The 23,764-nt window shown below is 49.7% G+C and overlaps 1 protein-coding gene across 3 annotated transcripts in view; it reads right to left on the reverse strand.

Moving 5' to 3' along the window:
• Window positions 1–620: 620 nt before the first annotated feature.
• Window positions 621–23,764, reverse strand: part of SLC7A9 (solute carrier family 7 member 9) — a 1,176,401-nt gene continuing 1,153,257 nt past the window's right edge. For all 3 annotated transcript variants that reach the window (XM_086945130.1, XM_086945132.1, XM_086945131.1), the window contains one exon: window positions 621–961. In XM_086945130.1, coding sequence (XP_086801256.1) covers window positions 894–961 — 68 coding nt within the window. In that variant the 3' untranslated portion in view covers window positions 621–893. The remainder of the gene's footprint in view (window positions 962–23,764) is intronic.

The raw sequence follows: 23,764 nt of genomic DNA on the forward strand, positions 1-23,764 counted from the left end.
CTGCCCCACCCATCCTCCCCATTCTGCAAACCGATATCTAGGGTTAAGGTCATTCGTTTCAGGGCCCTAGTTTCATGGCACCAGTGTTGGTTTCTTGCATGGCTCTGCTTTCCTAGCGCGGAAAGCTATGTACAGAACTGACGTCATGGTGCGAGGGAAGCGTTTAAATACTCCGACGACGTAATTCCGGCGATCACAACGACGGACGCGGAGCCGCAGACGACACCTACTGAAGTGCAGGGGTACTGCTGACGAAAACTTTCCGGATCCAGCCTGACGCCTGGGAGCTATTCTAAGGTAAGGAATCGAACTAACTAATGTTTCTTACAGATATATTGATACCGAAGGTAAGTAACTTGTGCAACAAGGCTAATGTTCACAGTGTTAATGAGAGCCATGTGTATCTCATGTTTGAAAATGTTGCTCAATCATTGAGCAAATGCGCGGTGATATGCAATGTACTGCTCTGTTTTGTACTTTCTTTCCTATTTTCAAATTGTATTAGTATAAACAAAGAGATGAGCCTTAAGTGCAGACACCTTTCCTGAGTAGATATGACATTATCAGCATGTGGAATTTACATATAGCAACTGAACATTACTGTCATAAGCGCTCACACGTGCATACAAATATTTGATTTATTTCAGTAAAAGCTTTCTTTACAAGAATTCTGTAAATTATATTCCAAAAATTGGTTTATGCACGTCCAGGAGTGCAACATTGGAAACCTTAAACAGTGGCATTCTGTATATGTAACATTTTATGTTAAAGTTACTGCAAAAAAACAAAAAGATTACACTAGAGCCACAGAGATGTCAAGTTTCATACATATAACTTATAAAATAATGCAGGCTGTTCACATATAAATTACAAAGGGTTAGGGAAGCACGCTTTCACTCTTCAACATCTTCCTCTGGTGGAACCACTTCCATGATCATCTGGAGATACATAGTGATGGGTTCTGAAAGAAAGGAAAGAATCACTCTTCATCCTAAGTATACCTTCATATTTTTTAACAATTAATTATCTTAATTTTAATGGATTTCAAATAGCTTTTGGATCAATCAGTTGTTAATTTCAGTTTAAGTACTAAAGATTTGTGTGGCATAAGTGCTTCAATTAGTTAGTTCTTTCACTGCTAATATTTCCCAGGCTCTTAGTATCCCTGACATGGTTTGGGTGAGCAGGTGCTCTCCCAGTTCTATGGCACATGTTCTGTTTCTTCCAGCACCAGGACATTAGATGGGTCTTTCAATTCCAGTAGCCTTCTGTGATCAGATATGCCAGCACCCTCCTTTTCATATGTAACACTTTTTTTCAGTATGTTTAAAGCTTAGTGCATGATCCCAAAAAATGTATACAATCTGCTATATTCCTACGTCTCCTTAATCATTAGTCAGGCATATTTTTGTACATCTTGTGAACATTGAAGCGTGCATAGTTATTGCCCCCAGAATCTCACATATGTCTACCCCTTACCCAAACGTTCATATATTTCGAAATCGTATTATTCTTTACGTCTACAACAGTCGTATAGAGGAGGATTATTGAGCTCTTTTAGCTGCTATGTGTTTTGATTAGCTTTTCAAAGTCTCTTAAGTTTCTGATAGAATTACTTCTGTTCATTGGGCATAGTCCCTAATCTCTCGCTTGATAACACTATAATCTTTCCTGTTTATTTAGCTTAAAAATTATTATGCATATTCTGAAGGTTGAGCCCTGATGAAACACATGCCTAAGTGTCAGTCAACCCTCTCTCCTCCACACCCCAAATTCCCAGCCCGTCCTGGCAACAGTGAAATCAGTGTTAAAATGCTCCAGGATAAGTGATGAAGAGAACATAGCCCACTTCAATGGATTTGCCATCCAATTGCTAACATCCATCGTTTTTTTTGTTTTTCAAAATGTGTGTCTGGGACTTTGTCTGAAAAAAAACCCAAAGTAATAAAGTCGGAGTGCAGTATTACTTGTTATTACTTATATTAGTACATGTTGGTCATCTCGTACTGATTCCATTTGTACGACTCTAATACAATATTTCTCGTTGGATGGAGGTAGGTTGTCTTGAACGGATGGTCTACATCTTAAGTGTTGATACTATGCTGGTAAGGATTCTCGTGTGTTCCAAAAGCTTGGTGAATTTTGTGTTAGCCAAAAAAGTACTGCAAATACAGGATTGTTTTAGGGGGGAAAACCTCAGAGCTGGTTAACTGCTGCATTTATTGTGATGATCAATTTAATTTGAAAGGTTTCACTGTTTCTTTCTTCCTAAATTTAACGGAGGCAGGCTTAGAAGAAAACTGAAAGCTGAGTCGACAGCTTTTAGCATGTGTGGAACTTTTGATACTTACGCAGTAACACCATTCAAGGGTAAAACTAAATTACTGGCTCATCCCTTTTGTAGCTAACTCATGCTAAGGGAATAACTAGTAGTATTGTTGATGATCCTGGGGCGTGGCCAAGCAGGCTACAATGGCAGCAGGGTCCTGCTGAGGCTCCACGATTGGGCCAGCAGATTGCCATTTCTCAGCATCGTTCTGAGTGGCAAAAATGACATCCAGATGCCAGATTCTGCCCTGAATCCACCGATGCCCTCACTCCGTTTAAATTTAGTGCCCAATCTGCAGCAACACGATAACACAGGACTTGGGCTCCCAGCGGCAAGATTGCGCCCGCTCATCCCTGACAGTGTACCTAGAGAAACCAGACCGGTACTGCAGGACCCGCGCCTGAAAGCAGGCACGACAAACTACCCAAGGCGAAGGCGAGAGCGAGGGGGCCTCACATCGGGGCGGTATATCAGCGATAGCCCCCGCCACACAACAGAAGGCGGCATCGGAGGGGAGCGACTGGTGATGACCTGCCATTTTGACTGGAGCTGCCCCTCTCGGGGGGAGAACATCCCGAAACTGCGCTCCAACGTGCAAATAGCAGGACTAACATCTAGGGATCTCGAGGGACACATACCGGTGGCAGAACAGAGGTGAGCAGCGATTTCCCTCCCCCCCCACTGCAAGAGGAGACCTCACAATTGAGCCCCCCCTCAGTTTGCGGTAAAGGAACTGGGCACATCGGAGCTGGAGGCTGCCTGACTTTAACATGGCGGCATAGTTACCCTGACTGTTCTTGCATTAGTCCATGTACAACTGTAACAAAGAGGCGCGAGGCCCTGATCCTGAACCATCCACGGCTTCCGCAAAGACCCTCTCCCTGGGCAACACGCAAAATACCTTTTGGCCATCCTGGCAGCGCTCACGCCCTGAAGTGACTTGAACAATAGAGCAAACCCCTACCCCCCCCCCCCCCCTACCCCACCGGACCGGGTACCCACCGAACTGCTTCCCCCCCTTACCTGGTGAGTGCTGCCCCCGCGAAGACCGCCTGACCCGGCGTGGGACCGATCTGTTAGCGAGTCGCACACTTCGCAATTCTTGCCAACGCTTTCAACACACGTAAGCTTCTCAGTCATCATCATGGGGAAACCAAGGGCGACACAGCATACATCAGTGCCCGAGACTGCCCCAGAAAACATGCCGAATACCCGGACATGGACAAACACTACTGCGCCACAGTCTGACCTATCAGCATCAGCCATCAAACTCTCCAGGATGTCCATGGAGGAACGGCTTGGCACCCTGGCGACTGAAATCAGCCTTATCCGCGATGACCATCGCAAACTGGCAGACAAAGTGAAAGACGTGGCAAAGGCACTTGCCGACCTACAACCCACAGTCAAGATGCACCAGAATACGCTACAAGATGTCCTGCACTGCTTAACCACCATGGAAGAACGCACAGACGATTTGGAAGGGCGGTCGAGACGCTGTAACATACGTGTGCTGGGTCTGTGGGAGGGAATTGAGGGATTGAACCCGCTGAATTACATGGAATCGTGGGTGAAATCCTTCACCCCGATGACGAATGGGACGGAATGCTTCTCCATTGAACGCGCCCACAAACCCGGCCTGCAAACTGCCACTAGGAGCTGCCCCGAGATCGATGCTGGCGAAGTTGCTACATTGTCGTAACCGGGATGCGGTGTTGCGTGCGGCCCGACTGGCAAGCCCCTTGCACGTGGAAAATGAACAATTAATGATATTACCAGATTAAGCACGAGCAGTGCAACAACAAAGGACTTCGTTTTTGGACGTAAACAATAGCCAGTGTTTCCTGCTTTTCCCAGCGCGCCTCAAAATCCTCCATAAAGGCTCTATCTTTTTTATCTTTTTTTCCACCGCCGATGAAGCTCATGACAGGGCGGATCATCACTGCTCACAGCAATCCAGAGCTGAGACCACACGAGACCCCTCTTAAAACACAGCGAACCAGAAGGCGCAACCCAAAACAACAACTTGGCGGGGCAAATAACGTGACCGGGTCACGCACCCAAGATTCTCCAGTCTTGGAACAAATCCTGAAGGAACGAAGGGGGTCTTACAGGCAGTGATCGACTTACAGGCCCTCCCCCCTTACAGTGGACATTCATCGACCCCCACACATCTTCTCGTCGGAAGGGGAGAACGACAGCGATGGAACACTGTCTGGCGAGGACTCGATTACACCTCCCCTGGTCACTCCTCAGACGGCTGACGCCATCCTGGATGGACAAATGAGCACCCTCTCAACATGAGATGTTCTCACTGAGAATTCAGGGAGGGCCGGCGCAACCTGAACTTACTCACTAAACATATGCAATATAGCCATATTAAGACATGCCTCGGGCGACGCCCACTGATCCTACAAAGGCCCAATCAGCGACCTGCCTCGCACATACACACTGCCACCCCCACCATATATTGTTACACTCTCCTCTTCTGGGAGAGTAGGTTTGGACGTATCGTTCCCAACGATGGGTCCTTGGTATTGGCACTGTTTCCCGACCCCAGTTTTACAGTTTAACACCCCGGTTCAGCAATGTCCCACTCCCCTCATGGAACATCATATGACAGGGTACCCAACAAACAAGAATGAGGGACGTTATGGGTTGCATGTGTACCTCGCCCGACTAGGGAACTATCGGTTATTATGCTCCGGCAGATACATGTCCCTTTTGATGCGCACTGATAACGATAAATGGCAATAACCACACAGCACACTGACATCAGCATCCTCACACTCAAAGTCAGAGGCCTCCATACACTGAGCAAACGTTATGCAGTATACTCATATACAAAACGCCACAGCCCTCGGATCGCATTCTTACAGGAGACACACCTCACCGCTACAGAGGTAGGCAAACTACACACTAAATGGCGTGGAACCATATGTGCCACGACATACTCCGCATACGCACGCGGGGCACTGATTTGGGTTCGACCAGGGACTCAATTTCAGGAACTCAAGTGGGTGGTGGACAGAGAAGGAAGATACACCCTGCTAGAGGGACTCCTAGATGGGCAATCAGTACTCCTGGGTAGGATATACGCCCCGAATGTAAAGCAAAACAAATTCTGGGACCCCCTTACTGGGATCCTGGCCCAATTTACCTCCATTCCATGGATTTTAGGTGGTGATTACAATTGCACATTGGACCTCACCCTGGACCGTTCCCACCCCCCACCCACACCTCTCCCGCCTACAAGCAAACCGAGCAATTCTGGGCCTGGGTCACACAATGGGCACTCATGGATGCATGGAGACTAAACCACCCACAGACCCGGCTGTATTAGATTCACTCCATCCCACATAACCTGCGGGTCCTACTAGACAGATTCCTATGCTCAGCAGCAGTTCTGCCTAAAATTCAACACACAGACTACATGGGTAGGATTATTTCTGTCCATGACACCCATATTCTACAGTTAAATTGGAGACCCCCACAACCCCCCGTTGTTTCCACCTGACATCTACCACAGGACTGTTTATCAGATCAGGTCTTTAAACACGAACAGGGTCAAAGCATCCAAGACTATTTCGCCCATAATGCAGGCACAGCATCCTCAACGTTAGTGGAGTGGGACACATTCAAAGTAGTGGCCCGGGGGAATGCATTAAACAAATAATAGGGGTCAAACGGACTCTAGAACAAGCACTCACCAAAGGCGAGCAGCAATTTGCCACAGCTACCTAGCGGGACAACTCATCCGCGGAAGGGGTAACACTAGTGGCCAAAGCCAAAACAGAATACCAAGCAGCCTGTGCTGATCTCCGCTGGTACAATTTTAGGACGTATGCAACCCAGATTCATAAAGAAAGGGATGAAACTAGCACACTACTAGCATGGTTAGCCAAACAGGAGGCAGATGTGAAACCCATAACGGAAGTAATTGCCCCCCTCGGTAATCTAGCACGATCCCAGGACGAGATGGTCCTAGCGTTCCACCGCTACTATGCGGAGGTTTACAGTAGCCCAGCTCCGACCAAACAGGCAATACTTGAACGTTTCCTCGACCCCTTGACGATCCCCAAAGTTACGAAGGCAGATCGGACAGCACTAGATACGGGGATGCAATCCACCAACATCACCCAAGCCCTGCATGCCCTAGCTCGCAACAAGGCATCTGAAAGAGACACGTTAGTGATAGATTTCTTACCTTAGAATACCCCCAGGCGTCAGACTGGATCCTGAACTTTTTTGCGTAGCAGTACCCATGCGCGTCGCTAGGCGTCGTCCGTCGGCGCTGTGATGACGTCGTCGGAGTACCTAGATGCCGCCTCCGCGTGCTGATGTCAGTTCTTCTTTTTTCCGCGCCAGCAAGCGGAGATCCGGACAAAGTTGTACCCTAGTCGATTTTTGACTAACTTTTTGCGATCCTTTTAATCTACTTTCGAAGTCTCTCGACTCTGACGGTGCCGGTAGGGATGCCCGGGTTCAAGCCCTGCGCCGACTGCAACTGACTGATGTCGGTTACCAACCCCCATCGCCGGTGCCTGCACTGTCTAGGCCCCGAACCAAGACGACAAGTCCTGCTCCGACTGTCGGGCCCTGACGTCTAAAGCTAGACAGGAGCTGTCCCGTAAGCGACTCGAGCTTCGGCAGTCTGCCCCGCGCTGCTCGAGGTCCCGGTCCGAAAGGAGGACGAGGGACCGGTCGCGGGGCCAGAGTCACCACAGTTCCAGGAGTCGTCATCGGTCTTCGGGCTCGAAGTCCTCAGGTAAGAGGCACAAGTAGTCGAAGAGGCACCATCGCTCTTCTGACTCCCCCCGACGCTCGCGCAATGTGGCCAGAGGTTCGGGCGACAGCACCCACGCGGCTCCGCCGGAGCCGCAGGCGTCGCGGCCTGCTCCATGACCGCCGGTCCCTGGGCAGCACGCGACGCCGGAGGAGATCGAGGCCTTCCTCACTGCCATGAAGTAGCTCACTCCTCCATCGAGTTCCGCGGCGCCTTCGGGCCAAGTGGCCCCGACTGGGCCCCTCAGCGGGCCGGGTGCTTCGGCTCCGGCGCTGTCGGGTGCTTCAGCCCCGGCGTCCCGACGCCGCAGGGCCCCACTTGATCCGGCTCTGGATTCGGGTCGCCGCCGGTCGACCTCACTACCTCACCGGCCCCAAGGGAGTCTCCCCCGGCGCCGTCCCAGGACGACGTCTTCCCCGGTCCTACCCTCGATTCGGGTCCGGCATCGGAGCGGCGCCGCTCTCAACACCGTTTGGAGATTTCTATTTCTATTTCTATGGCCCCATCCTTTGAGCCTCAGTACCAGGCGATGGGTGACGAGGGGGATTGAGAGGGGTCTGAGGACGTTCTGGTACATGAGTGTCAGTCTTCTGCAGACTGGACAGGAGAGCTTGGGGAGGCCAGTGGTCTGGACACTACTCCTGATACTGGTTTTGTCTCCCTTCCTAGCGTGGCTACGGAGGAGGGGGCTGCTTATAGCGTGGTGCTGATTAGGGCGGCCAAAGCCTTGGGCCTTGAGCTCCCCGTCGCGGCCGTGAGGACTAATCTTCTCACTGAGGTCCTTAAACCGCAGTCAAGCTCGGCCGAGGCTCTGTTGCCGTTTAATGAGGCCTTATCTGACGTTCTTCTGGGCACTTGGTCCAAGCCGCTACAGGTCAGCCTGTGGATAGGAACGTGGCCAGGCACAACCGCCCGGCTCCGGGCGACCGTTGCTTTCTGTCTACCCACCCCACTCCCGAGAGCCTGGTTATCCAGACCTCTACTTCCCAGACCGCATTCCCGGAGGCTCCCCCCGATCGGGAATCCAAGAGGTACGAGCAATACGGGAAGAAAGTTTTCTCCTCCCTGAGTTCAGGATTGCATGCCTCTTGGGCCACTACACCCACTCTCTGTGGTATACGGTTGCGGACGTGCTGCCAGAATGTCCGGTGGAGGTCCGGGCTAAACTCGGCCAAGCCCTTGTGGTGGGTCGAGATGCAGCGCGTTATTCCATCCGGTGGACACTACTGACTCACTGGGCAGAGCGATGGCAACGACGGTGGCGATTCGTCGCCACGCCTGGTTGAAGTCCGTCAACTTCTCGGCTGATGTACAAAACACACTTATGGACATGCCGTTCGATGGCTGTCGCCTCTTTGGCGACAAGGCAGACCATGGGCTTGAGCGCTTTAAGGACACTAGGGCTACGGCCAAGTCCTTGGGCCTCTCGGCCCCGCGCCAGCAAAAGCTGCCTCTCGCTCCTTTCGTGGCGTCGGAAGGGGCGCCCCCACACGTTCTGCCAGCCACGGGCCGCAGACTACCGTCCAGCGCGGTGGTGGACGTGGAAACCGCTGTGGCGGCAGTCGGGGACAATAGTGAGGCCAGTCCACACCTGCCCCTGCAGCATCCGCCTCAAAACCTTCCTAGTCCGAGCTTTCAGGCCCATGTGACGCCAGTGGGGGTCAGGGTTCGCCATCACCACCTCCACTGGCGCACTGTCACATCGGACAGGTGGGTGCTGCAAATCGTCCGAAGGGGCTACTCCCTCTCCTTCGAGGCGACCCCTCCAGCCATGCCACCGCAGTGCCACCGCTTGTCGGGGGGTCACTTGCAATTTCTACAAGAGGAAGTTACAGCCCTCTTGGCCAAGGGGGCCATTGAGCACGTTCCTGGGCCAGAAGTAGGGTGTGGTTGCTACTCCCACCACTTTCTGGTACCCAAGAAGGGCAAAGGGGGCCTACGCCCTATCTTGGATCTCCGGAACGTCAACGGCTTCCTCCGGAAGCAGAAGTTCAAGATGCTGGCATTGGCTCAGGACTTAGCTGCCCTAAACCCTGGAGACTGGATGGTAGCGTTGGACTTGCAGGACGCTTATTTTCACATCCCCGTCCTGCCGGCCCACCGGCGTTACCTGCGGTTCACGGTAGGCCACGAGCACTTTCAGTTTACCGTGCTCCCCGTCGGCCTTACCAGCGCCCCACGGGTGTTCACGAAAGTGATGAATGTGGTTGCAGCTCATCTGCGTAGGCTAGGGGTTTCAGTCTTCCCCTACCTCGACGAATGGTTGTTGAAGGCGGGCTTGCCCCAGACAGTCGTCAGCCACCTCCAGACTACGGCCGACCTCCTGTACCTGCTGGGGTTCTCCATTAATATGCCAAAGTCACACATGTGCCCCTCTCAGAAGCTCCTCTTCATTGGAGCAGTTCTAGACTCGGCGCAGTTTCGGGTTTATCCTCCCGAACAGCAGGTTCGGGATAGTCAGGCTCTGATGCCGATCTTTCAGCCTTTATCCCGAGTCTCGGTCAGGTTGACGCTGCAGCTTCTGGGGCTGATGGCCTCCTGCAGCCTGCTGGCGCATCACGCCCAGTGGCGGATGTGGGCTCTGCAGTGGGACCTGAAGGTTCAGTGGCCCAGCATCAGGGCAACTTGTCCGACCATGTCTTGATCTCGGAGGGCACTGCAAGACAGTTGCAGTGGTGGCTCACGGACCACGATTGGGTCAGCGGCAGATCCCTCTCCCTACCTCAACCGGAGCACGTAGTTGTGACGGACGCCTCCCTCCAGGGCTGGGGGGCCACATGGGAGAGTCGGAGATCAGAGGCCTATGGTCTCGGGCGGAGTCCCAGCTCCACATCAACCTTCTGGAGCTGTGGGCGATCCGACTTGCACTGAAGGCATTCCTCCCCTCTGTCCGGGGGAGTGTAGTGCAGATGTTCACGGACAACACCACCGCCATGTGGTACTGCAACAAACAGGGTGGGGTGAGGTCGTGGACCCCATGCCAGGAGGCTTTGGCAGTGGCTGGAACACCAGGGGGGGACTCTGGTGGTTCAACACCTGGCAGGTTCTCTGAACGCCAGGGCGGACAAACTCAGCCGATGATGGATCACGAATGGCGTCTGAACTCGTACGTGGTGCAAGGCCTTTTTCAGCAATGGGGAGAGCCTTGGTTAGATCTATTCGCCACAGAAGAGAACGCGCAATGTCATCAATTCTGCGTGTTGGAATTTCCAAGGCAGTACTTGCTCGGAGACGCTTTTTGTCGCGAGTGGAGTTGCGGTCTGTTGTATGCCTTTCCGCCTATACCACTTCTGTCCAGAGTGCTGAAGATCAGGCGCGACCGGGCCCAGGTTATCCTTGTGGCTCCGGACTGGGCACAAAGATATTGGTATCCAGAGCTACTCAGCATATCTGTCGATCCCCCGATTCGTCTGCCTCTTCAGGAGGACCTTCTGTTGCAGCAGCAGGGGACGGTCCTCCACCTGAACCTGTCCAGTCTCCCCCTCCATACTTGGAGATTGAGCGGCGACAGTTGAGGCCATTTGACTTGCCTCCTGAAGTTTGTAATGTGATTCTGGCAGCCCGGCGTCCCTCCACAAAGTCGGTATACGCCTGCAGGTGGAACAGATTTGTGGCATGGTGCACAGCAAAGGCTATGGATCCACTCTCTGCCCCACTTTCTGAGGTTCTCCTCTTCCTTCTTTCTCTTGCCCAGCAGGGCTCTGCTCTGGGCAATATCAAGGGCTACCTTTCTGCCCTTTCCGCCTTCTTGAGGCTTCCTGACCAGCCTTCTTTGTTCAAGTCCCCGATTGTTAACAGATTCTTAAAGGGCATCACTCATATGTTCCCCCTGGTCCTTTCGTGATGCCCCAGTGGGACTTGAATCTGGTTCTAACTTACCTGATGTGCGCTCCTTTTGAGCCGCTTCATAACTGTCCTCTCCGTCTTCTTACACTTAAGACTGCTTTCCTGGTTGCATCACCTCTGCCAGGAGAGTGAGTGAGCTCCAGGCTCTTTCCTCTAAACCTCCTTTCCTTTCTGTCCATCCGGACAAGGTTGTGTTGCGGACAAGACCCTCTTTCCTGCCCAAGGTAGTCACAGCCTTCCACATCGGGCCATCGATCACCTTGCCAACCTTTTTTCCCCCTCCGCATCCCTCGAAAGAGGAAGAGAGGCTCCACCGTCTGGACCCAAAACGTGCGCTCTCATACTATCTGGATCGCACACGCCAGTGTATGACCAACTCTTTGTTGGTTACGTGGGTGCTAAGAAAGGACGGGCGGTGCACAAATGGACCATCTCTCGGTGGCTTGTGTTGTGCATCCAAGCGGGCTACTCTTTGGCTAAAAAGGAACCTACTGTTGGGCTGAGGGCCCATTCCACTCGGGCCATGGTGACTACTACTGCCCTGGGCTGAGGAGTTCCCTTGCAGGACATTTGTCAGGCAGCTACGTGGGCCTCGCTGCACACGTTCACAAGACACTACTGCCAGGACAGCCAAGTCTGGAGGGATGGCTTCTTTGGCCGTTCCGTCCTCCAGGACTTTCTGGTGTGATTATTGGGTCGCAGACCCACCACCAGGGTTGGTATTGCTGGGGTATCTATTCTAAGGTAAGGAATCTATCACTAACGTGTCTCTTTCAGATGCACAAGTTACTACTTGTGTAACAATATATCTGTAAGAGACATTAGTTAGGGATAGATTCCTTACCGACCCACCCATCCTCCCCGTTCTGCGAACCGATATCTAGGGTGTGAGACGTTGGCCTGTATATGATGTCTCCAATTCTGGGGGCACCTTGTATCAGTCCAAACAATCCCTTATGGTGATGGTTGTAAGTCAACTTTATAGACAAGCTATCCTAAGGGTAGCATGGACTAAGCAGCCTTAAAGGCTTAACTCAAGAGGGCATGTGAAGCCAGCTGTTTTACCAATCACAATCCTGTAATATCAAATGAAAGGACACCATACAAGTTATATATTATAAAAATATATGTATTTATTACTAGAATAATCCTCTGTACTCTTTATGAGTGCAGAGGCACAAGCGTTTAAACAAAAGCACAGTTAAACATAAAAGTTGCACAATTATGGATGAGGCCGGGGGGCCACGCAAACCATATATTAAAAAAGTGGTATAAGTATCACTAATCGAACAATGGTCAGGCCTAGGGCCAAGGGAATCGCTGGGACCAATCGGGAATAGCAATGCTGAAGTCGTGAAAAGCCCACGGGAATCAGGTGCAGCGCTGAAAGCACACACATGCACCAATGCAAAGTCAATGGTGCGTAAAAGTTATCGATTTACTGATTTAAGAGTCTTCTGACTGGACTAGAAGTACAAAACTTTAGACTTAGACACTAAAGGTGTATACCAATACAGGAGCACCGGCGTTCAAGTGTTACCTCACCCACAGGAAGCGGGTGCACAGGTGCAAAGTTGTGTCAGCTTTCGTCGGGTAAATCTATGGAGCCTGTAGATGATGATGCTGCAGGCGGCCAGAAGAGAAGTGTCCGGTGCGATCCAAGGGTGGATCGAAGATGAAGAGTACCTGAAAGCAGAGGGGACAGAGTCTGGGTCACTCAGCAGTGACCAGGGTGGAACCAGGAAGGAACCAGGCAATGTCGGGCGCAATCAGGTGGTTGTTGTGAAGCTTGTCTCCGCTGCCACGTGGACTCTGGGGTACCGAGGATGTCCAGGAGTGGATCACAAGCTGTCCCACGCAGGCTCTCGCTGTCGGCGGTATCGGCTTCCGGATTGGCGCAAACAAACCTTGGCAAGCGCAACCCACGTAGGATTCGAAGACCGCTTCTTACTCGGACCAGGAAGGTCAGAGCGGGTGCTCCTTTTCAGGGGAGCGAGGGCCAGTCCAGAGCAACCGGACTGGCAGAGCAAATTCAAAGGTTCGTCGGTACTGGGGCCGCTAGCCAACGGGCAAGCGAACGGACCAACGAGTTGAGCAGGAAAATGCAAAAGGGCCCCACGCAGCACTCGTCGAGTGTGGAGGGGTGAGCTTCGGTACAAAAGCTGCTCAGGGCTGGGGCTTCTTAAACCCCAATGCACAGCGTCGAGGGAGCCTCGGGAGCTGCACGGTCATCACTTCGTGGTTTTTCCAAGATGGCCGGCCCCACGCTTCAGGTCGCCTCCACAGGTCTCAGATTCGCTGGGACTGTGGATCGGGCTGTTGGAAAGGCAGGAACGCTGGGTCTTGTTGATCTCTGTCGCTCGAGTTCTGGCGGGAACTGCAACAAACGCGCTGGATGGTGCCTGTTTGCACAGTGTGGTCACTCCTTGACCACAAGGGAGATTCTTCAGTCTTCTACGTCGAGTAGGATGTCGAAGGGTCCAGACTTTCGTTTCATAAGTTTCAGTCAGGATAATCTGCGTGCACTAGCATTGCTCCCACCTTTATTCCAAATCTGTGGGCTGGATCACCTGCTAGGACCCTCCTATGGGTGGGACCCAGGAAGGGGGTGGTTACACCCCTTTCCCTTTGCCCAGGGTCGCGCTGGGACTGGGGCTGGAGAGCCCCAGAACCGGTTTGACTGGATTATGCACCTTGTGTGCCCCAGGCAGTGTCTAGTTTCATTCAGCCCACCCTGCCCCAATCCACTATCTCCTGTCTGGGAAGGTGTAGCACCTCCCTGTGACAGGAAACCTATTGTCCAGGCCTCCCGTGCAAAGTTTCGGTCAGGAGTAGTAGGTCAGACTTGTGTCTGTGGCAGCAGCATCCATTTTGTGATGCTGAGGCTCTGGCTAGGATTAACCGCGTCTTAACAAAGTAACATGTCTTTCTCCCTCTAGAAGGGTGGAATGCTACCCCCGTCACCAGGACTGGCGAGGGGGTAGTATTCCAAAGGGTATGACACCTTACACAACATGTTTTGATAAAGCCAAACCAAAGTTAGCACATAACCGCGAAGATTATAATGCACTTAAGAGTATATGGTATGGCAATATCCCGGAACAGCTAAGGGAGTTGGTCCCGACAGCTGCAGACAGGCTCAGCTCATGCTAGAGCACCATCTCACATAAAACCAAGCACTCTGGTTCCAGGATTGTTAAGGCCTGCCATAGGAGTGACTTATAGGTACATGTGTGTCCAGATATAGGTTTAGATATAGGTATACTATATCTACGCAAGGGGTGATTACACCACCTTGCTTTAGCTGAGTGATCAGCCAGTTGTGTCAATTTGGATTGCCAGCCAGGGGTGGCAAAAGATATGCTGCAGCCCCTGGTAGGCCTTAAATGCACCTATGCCCTGGGCACCTATAGTGCACTGTACAGTGGCTGATAAGGTGACCCAAGCCAATTTAGTTATGCACCTAGGGTACATTAAATCCATTTTAAAGAGAGAGCAGATAGCCTGGGGCCCTGATTAGCAGGAAGCCAGGCCAACTAAGTTGAACACCAGCTAAACACAAGGCAGAAAATCTGGGGTAACCATAGTCAGGTATCCACCCTTCTACACAACCCCCCCCCCCCCAAACGAAAGGAGATAAGGCTATCCTTGACCAGGTAAACCTATATTGCCTGAGTGGCCATATAAGGAAGTACCTGCACTAGCATGGTTACCCCCTGTCTCACGGTCCACTAAGCAATCCCTCACCCTAGGGGTGTTAGAGGGTCTCCACCATAGGGAATCACTACCTGTGGTGTTTTTTTGCAAAGTAAAAGGCTGGTGTTGATAGGGAGTATGGAAGTGAGGCTCCACTAAGGTAGGGCTCAGCTCCCTCCATTTATCTTCCACCATGTGTGCCTTTCTTTCATTGACAGAGTTGCACTGTGCTCTCAGGGTCAACCTCTGGCTACCTAAAGCTGGAGGCTGGGTCCCTTTAGTTGGCTTACTGGAGGGACAGGTCAGGTTTGGGGCCTTGGGGTCCCAGATTTGGCTGTGCCCAACATTGTCCATTTGGGGGAGGTCCTTAACTAGTGGTAAGGGGGATCCCTCATTAATTTTTAAAGTTTTCACCTTGCTAGGGCCGCTAGCTTTGGTGCCCCTAATCTGCTGATGGGGGTGCTTTATTTGACAGGGGGCCCTCTGGGGCTCACTGACTTCCTTGACCTCTAGAGAGGGGCAGGTTACCTGCTCCAGACTGGGTCCCACCTGGGAAGGGTCCACTGACATCAGGGGCTCTGTCAGGCTAGGCCTAACCACCTCTGGGGCAGTTCCTTCATCAGGGGTAAGATCAGTTCCCTGAGGAGGCTGATCATTTCCTAAAGTCTGGTGGGAGGGAAATTTCTCTACCTCCTCAATGCTCTCTGTTTGTGTGGAGTGATCCATTGTTTCAGGCTTCACAACACAGGAATCAGTTTGAGTTTGGGCTGTGGCCATCACAGCCCCAACAACCGTTTCAGGAGGAGATTCAGTTTGGGTATGGGCTGTTACCATCACAGCCCTGCTATTCTGTCTAGGAAGGGATTTAGCTAAAGATGGGGCTGAGTCTTGCACAGCCCTACCAACCTTTTCAGGAAGGACATCTTGGATTGGGGCTGTAGCCATCACAGCCCCACTAACCTTTCCATGGAGATTTATCATTCTAGAATGGATTTCTTGTTCAACCTCAGCCCAGGCTGAGATTTCCAAATCATTCCCCAGTAGACTATCTACAGGCAAGTTTGGGGACACTGCCACTCTCTTTGGGCCAGCGACTCCTCCCCAGCTGAGATTTACCACTGCTATGGGATGATTTTTCTGAACTCCATCAATGTTTGTCACCTGGTATGTGGCACCAGGTAAAAGTTGCCTAGAGGGGACTAGATTCTCGGTCACCATGGTGATACTAGCCCTGTGTCTCTGTAGGCCTCAACTTTCAAACCATTGATGAGGGGCTTCTGTCTATACTCGCTTAAAGTGTTTGGGCAATCAGTGAAGTTGGCAAACCCCATGCCATTATCACAGACAAGAGTAGCTAAGTTAGGGGACCTGGTTAGGCCAGAGTCCACCTGTGCTCCAAAAGTAAACCCAGCCAAATTCTTGGGGGTGCTCCCACCACCTGGGGGACCACTGCTAACAGTGACAGGAGGTGTTGGAGCTTTACCTGGAGGTATATTTTCCTTATTACTATTCTTTGGACAACAGCTGTCTGTTTTCCGATGGCCAACCTGTTTACAGGCATGGCAGTAAGGCTTTTTCTGTGTAGAGGAAGTGTCTTGGGACCCACCCTCATCCTTGGAGTTTTGGGGCCCTGGGGAAGTCTCTCTTTTGATTTATCCCCACCCTTTTCTTGAGGTTTGGTAGACTCCTTCTTCTGGTCATTACCCTGATTTCTAGACCTAATCCTGGTTCTGACCCATTTATCTGCCCTCTTTCCCAATTCTGTGGTAAAAGATTATTTTTCGTAGTATATGTCCCATCATTCACCCTCTCAGTCACGTCCCCGAACCCATTCATGTCAGAAACGAACACACGAGCAAACCCAATCACGCGCACACAAAGTTGCACACGCACTCTCCTTCCTCTTAAATTCAAGGGTACATTCTTATGGTTAAGGCGATTCCGAGAAACAGCTTCCTCACTCAAACTGTACATTCCTATGGTTAAGCCGATTCCGAGAACAAGACCCCCCCCCCATTTGTAACCATTTCCCTATAATCGGGCCGATTCCGAGAAATAGGCCCCGTTTTGCTAAACCACGACAACCAATTCCGAGAAGAAGAGCCCCTGTTTGCTGAAAGACACGACACCAGACATCCTGTCAACAACCAGTTCTCCTTTCTCTCTCTCTTATCCAAGGAACCAGCCTAGGGTTATTTCACAATACTCTGCTTCTGCCGTGACTTCCTCATGATTAAAGACACAGTCACGCTTCTTCCTGTCATGACTTCTGTATGATTTTGACACAGTAACGCTGCTATGATTTCTGTAAAATTACGACACGGCTATCCGAGTTTTACTGAATCTGTATTGTTACAACACAGCTATCCGAGTTTTGCTCAAGGGAAGCTCCTTCCTCTTTTCTGTGTATAAATACCATATCTTCTTTGATGAAAGTAGAGATTCTTCCGATCCTCCTCAGGTGACGGAGCTCTCCCTTAACTCGAGTTACTGAATAAAGACCCTGAATTCGAACCACCACGGACTCTGCTCTTCATACTTGACCTTATTGATAATATAGAAATTCCGATCAAAGTAAATTAATAAAATATTTACCACAGTAAATTGGCACCCGAACAGGAACTTCCCTTTCTCCCCACACGCCGGTGATGCGCACCCAAACCGGTCTCTTCAAGACATCGACAGACTTCAAAAGAGTGCACGCTGCAGGGTGTTCCTGCATGAACTCCTTCGTGTCTGAGAGAGGCTGTACCGAGGGCTGAGCATCCATACGAGGCGGTGAGGACGACAGCAGAAGTCTCGACCCAGAGCCCGAAACCTGTGAAGATTGCTGAGTCCGAGGTCTTCAGAACCCCGACAAGTCCCCCGATCAAGAGCGCAGCGCAACTAGTCCAGTGTCCAGATCTTTAAGATCTTCAAGTTCTCTGCACCTCGGTGAGTACTGCTGGGGGAGTATCAAGACGGGTTCTGATTTTTCAGAGCACGGTCAAGACGGGTTCTAGGTTTCTAGAAAACGGCATGTTTGTATTCTGATACTCAGGATATATCAAGCTATCAAGTGTAAGTTTTTAGTGTTTGATTGTTGTCACAATGCCTTTGTTTTCGAAGTTGTGTAAACTGAGTACCCGGAGGGGGTTACTGGAACAAGATGTACCAGTCCCCCCAAAGGATACTCCTGGTTTCCTTATGTATACAAAGTACGGAATTAGTGCCGTTTTATACTTGGATTTGTGGGAAGAGTACACTCAAGATTTAGAAATTGCGATTAGATGGCCAAAGAGTGGCACATGGGATTTGAATTGCATCATGGCAGTTGAAAAGAAATGTTGGCAAATGAAAGCAAGACCCTCGATGTTAGAGAGTATTGAATTATGGCGAAAGGAAGCACATCAAAGGGAACAGAAAGAGCAAAGGAAAGTAGAGAAAGCAAATAGAATGTCAGAAGAAAGTAAGATGAGAAAGTTACGAGAACAGAATGCGGATATTAATTTTGAACAAATAAAGAGGGAGGCCTCGACCTCCGTGACGGGGATGTATCCCGTCCTTTCCCAAAAGACAGAGTCCAATGATAACACTAGTGTTCCCACAGCACCTCCATGTCCTACAACTCCTTCTGCTCCCAAAGACTTCATTACCACCTACTTAATGGAACCTCCTCCAGCTTATACCAATCAAATAACAGCCAGACGAATAGTCACCCAGACTGAAACCATCTCTGACACCTCAAGCGGGGATCCACCCATGTTAGAGTGCGATTACGACCCGACCCCAGGGGAAGGTTCACAAGCGGATATCTCCCTTCGCCTACGAGAGCCTCTAGAAGGTATACGGGAGGTACCGAATGTCACAAATTGTATAAACAAAATTTACGAGGCTCTCCGAACAGGAGAAAATTTAGAAGCCCTAAAAGAAGCTATTAAAAATAGACCTATAGCACATAGGAAATGCCTCTCGCAATTCATGATTACTTGTTTTATCAGAATGATAGCTAGTGAAGGAAAAAGAGTTCCCGATGATTTACTACAACTAGATCAAGCAGTGGTTGCAGGAAGTTACAATAAAATAAAAAATAGATCTTTTTATTCCACTCTTTACGAGTAAGGTTTCTGATTCCCATCGAAAAGACACCCCCACTCAAGAAATAGAGAATGAGAGTACAGACAGGGAAGAAGAAACTGCCTTTCAAGGAGCAGTACGCTCCCGTATCCCTCGTTCTCAGAATAGTGGACAATTCAAACTTAAAACTAAGAAATTGTCAGTTCCTACAGACAGGTTGTTCCAACGAACGCAAGAAGCTCTAGATGATTGGATGGACGATGAGCCCCCACTCACTACCCAAGAAAAGGAACTAGCTCGATCAAGCACTCATTGGGTATCTCATTATTCTATATATGGCCCTGATATAGTTGCCCAAATGTTTTTATCAATCCCTCTGACATCTCAAAGGTTGGCAAGCATCTATATGGTTCAACACCTCATTACGATGTACGAAGATACTGGTTGCTCGCCAAAAAGTTACATTCTCTCTTACGAGACTGCTTAGAAGGGAGGTGGGTGGCCAGGGGACAAGAATTCCTTAATATCTTCCTTGACCTACAACAGCGATATATTCAATACTTTTCAGACAGTTAGGATGCAAATCCCCATCACTATGACCAAGGACAGTTCCCCCTCCGAGAAGTACATCCCGTTATAGATTCTGGAGGAAAACTACAACTGACATTTGTCTACACACCCCTGACAAAAATAGAAATATTAGAAATTAAGAAAATGGTCCCTTCTCACGAAAAAGATCCTTCGGGTTTTCATAGGGAGCTCAAGGATATTCTTCAAATGGGTTCCTTTACTTATAAGGATCTCAATATTCTCCTTAAAGTCCTATTGCCTCAAGGGTCATATGACAAACTAAAAGGAAAAGATTGGGAGGTAGAAGGGAAAAAGATAGTATGGACAGCTTTAGAGACAGAAGAAAGTACTTGTGCTGCTGGACAAGGTTAGGATCTCTAGTCCTAGAACTCCCTCGCCTCCTCCCGAAAATACTCTCCCAGTTACTGACCACTAAGAAAGAAGATTGGGATGCTATCTCTGCATGCAAACAGAAACCAGATGAGGATATAGGGGACTACTATACCAGGTTAGAGAAATGTTTTCTCATCAACAGCGGCCTCTCCTCAGGTGGAGACGCCTATAGTCGATTATTTGTCTCCAAATTCGTAGAAAATGCCTTGCCTACAATCAGAAATAGAGTACTAAAGGTAGAGAGTACTTGGCAAGCAAGCTCCCCTTCACAAGCACTTCAGATGCTCCACAATCACCAAAATAGGATTAGAGATGAACAAGAAAAGAAAAGAACGAAGGATACTAAAATGAAGGTATTGGTAGCACAGACTAATACAATCCAACAGACCCCTAAACAAGCTCAAGTGTCACAAGAAAAAGTTACTTGCAATTATTGCAAAAGGCCAGGTCACTTTGTGCGTGACTGTCCAGTATTACAACATAATATTGCCACTGGGAAGACCCAACCCCGTAACTATCCCCCACCACCCTCTGTTCCCGCATCAGCTCCTCCAACTGATACTAAACCTGCCACCCAACTCTATCAGTACCCAGTGTCATCCTATCCTGAATTCCCCTCAATTTCATGAGACAGCTGGGAGGAACACGATAGTCGTCCACTGATCCCCGTCCCGGTTGACAAAAAAGGTCCCTATGTAAATGCTAAGCTCTTAGGTAAGGAAACATAATTTCTAATAGACACCGGGGCCAGTAGGACGACAGTGCAACACAACGAAGTTCCCAAGGTACCCCTCTCTGGCTCAAATAGTATTTCCTTGGGTTTTTCAGGTACACCAGTCATCAACAAGGTTTCTGAACCAGTATCACTTCAAGTTGGTCCTCTTACAACATCCACTGATTTGGTACTTACTAACTCATGTCCCGAAAACTTACTCGGCATCCAGACATTAAAGGAACTGGGTGCTGTGATATGCTGTTCCCCGGAAGGAATACGACTATTCCTCCGAGATTTCAAAGGTCATTTCACCACACGAGAATTAGACGTCAGACTAAGAGACATTCCTGCTACATTATGGGCTACAGATCCGACTGACGTAGGGTTCATGGACATTACACCACACATGGTCACATTAAAAGAAGGTGTTGTCCTACCTCGTGTCCGACAATACAAGCTACCTCCGGATGCAGAACAAGCCCTTATCCAGATTATCGATGACTTAATACAGAAAGGAGTAGTCAAAGAAGTCCCTTCCAACATATGTAACTCACCAGTCTTACCAGTAAGAAAGAAAACAGATGACGGTGCACCACCAGTTTACAGACTAGTAGTCGACTTACGCGAACTAAACAAGTGTGTGGTACCACAATACCCTGTGGTCTCTGACATCAGTACTCTGCTAACAGCTATAGATCCTGAAGCCACACATTTTACTGTAATCGACCTCAAGAACGCCTTCTTCAGTGTACCCATTCACCAAGACAGTCAGTACCTATTCGGATTCTCACTGCAAGGTCGTAGCTTCTGTTTCACGAGAGCTCCTCAAGGGTACACAGAAAGTCCCAGTATCTACAGTCAGGCACTTAAAAGACAGTTAGACGACATTGTTATGCCCCCATATACAACATTGTTACAATATGTCGACGGCCTACTGATCACCGCACGCTCTGAACCAGAATGTGAACAAGCATCACAGATTGTCCTAATGTTCCTTGCACAACATGGCCACAAGGTGTCACCCTCGAAATTACAATTGTGTTTACAGCAGGTGGCCTACCTAGGACACCTGCTGTCAAAGGATGGTAGGGCACTCACACTTGAAAGAATTCAACTCATTTTTAACATTCCTGTCCCCAAGACACAGAAAGAAGTCCGTGCCTTTATTGGCCTCACGTCCTACTGTAGACAGTGGATTCCCCAATTTGCCTACTTGGCCAAACCCCTGATACAGCTAACGACCACAACCTCTTCCCCATTGCCATGGACACCTGATCATACTTTTGCTTTTGACACCCTTAAACAAGCATTATGCTCTGCACCCGTCCTAGCTACACCCGATTATGCCAAACCTTTTGTCCTCTTTGTCACAGAACGGGAAGGTACAGCCTTGTCAGTACTCACACAAACACAAGCCAACAAACATCGTCCGTGTGCTTAATTTTCTAGCACTCTTGACCCTGTTGCACAAGGTTTGCCTGCCTGTCTGAAATCTGTCGCAGCTACAGCCCTAGCAATACGACAAAGCGATTCCATAGTACTAGGACACTCTCTTGAAGTACAAGTTACACATGCAGTAGAACTACTCTTGAATAGGACACAGACACAACACTTGACCATAGCTCGCCTCACAGGTTATGAAGTCACTCTGTTCCAACCCCACATCATAATCAAAAGATGCAATATCCTCACCCCAGCTACGTTTCCTAACCTCTCATGGAACCAAGATCCAACATGGAGATCTTATCCTCCAGCTACTTGAAGCAATACACCGACCTACAGAGGTAGCTAAACTAAAATGTAAAGCACACACCTAAGTCATAGACTCTATCACTAGAGGTAATGCTCTGGCGGACGCCACAGCTAAACATGCTGCTCAGACAGGAACACTAAGCACCGAAACCACCATTAGAACCATCTGTCCAGTTATCAATCCCACCAAAGATGTAGTAGACATCCAAAACCAAACCACAGAGACCGAAAAGAGAACATGGGAGGAAGAGGGAGGTTCACACACAGATCAAGGTTGGGTAACAAAAGACAAGTCCAAATGGTTTCTCCCTGACATAATGGTTCCCGTAATGATAGAAACTGCCCATGGTCCTGCTCACCTAGGAGAAAAAGGAATGTTAGACAGTCTGAATTTAATATGGCACAACAAGCATCTGCGTGCAGCAGCCAAACAAAAGGTATGAACCTGTATGATTTGCTGTCAGTTCAATCCCGGGAAAAGTGTATCAGTTGAACAAGGAGGGTTCCATCCCCCAGACCACCCCTTTGAAGTCCTCCAAATGGATTATATCCAAATGGAAAGATGTCGAGGATATAAATATGTCCTCGTAGTAGTCTGTACCTTAATCCGATGGACTTAAGCTTACCCTGTCCCAGACTATGGTGCCCAAATGACAGCTAAACAATTGGCGAGAGAATTTTTCCCCAGATAAGGGTTGCCCAGGGTCATCTACTCTGACAATGGACAACCCTTCTCCTCTAAATGAATGGAAGCAGTTTCCCTACTGTTAGGTTACACCTGGAAATTTCACTGTGTTAGACATCCCCAAGCAGCAGGCCTGGTGGAGCGACACAGCCAGACATTAAAAACCAAGTTGGCAAAAATATGCGCTGACAAACAAATAGACTGGGTGACAGCTCTTCCAGTTGCTCTGTTCTACATGCGAATGGTGACACATTCTCAGACGGGCCTGTCACCCTATGAGGTCACATATGGGAGACCTCCAAATATCTGGGGTGTCCCATCTCCTAAAAAGCTAACTGTTATTGACGCAAATGTACTGACAGATTACTTGGCTTCTTTGATGTCTGCACTATGTTCTTGCCGTTCACAGGTGGATGCAGCCTTTCCAGACAAGACCACGCCCGGCGAGCACTCCCTTCAGCCTGGCCAACGGGTGCTCGTCAGAAACTTTGACCGAACCAACCCTCTGGAAAGAAGGTGGACGTCTCCCAAGCTGGTGCTGCTCACGACGAGGACCGCCGTCAAAGTCGAAGGACGAAAAGGGTGGCTCCACGTGAGCCACTGCAAGCCCTTCTACGGACCAACTCCTTCGGACGCTGTTGCTGATCCGGAGACCAGCGACACTAAAACATCAGACTCTAAAGACACTGAAACGACAGACTTTATTTCACCCCTTCCAGAACTCTTGCCCAAAGAAGAGTACAAATCGCGGTTGCGATCTTATCCAAAACAGACTTGAGACATTGCACTTGACCTCCGCCTGCCAGTAGCTATTTAAGCCCAAGACGGACGCTTGGTGAAGCGGTTGCTGGGAAGTGTCCGATCACTGGTGCATACTTTACTCAGACTAAGCAGCCGAAATCATGAAGATAAAGACTCATTGTGCGACATTTTTGCAGA

The sequence above is a fragment of the Lissotriton vulgaris genome, chromosome 12, assembly GCF_964263255.1.
Source record: "Lissotriton vulgaris chromosome 12, aLisVul1.2, whole genome shotgun sequence".
Taxonomy (NCBI): domain Eukaryota; kingdom Metazoa; phylum Chordata; class Amphibia; order Caudata; family Salamandridae; genus Lissotriton; species Lissotriton vulgaris.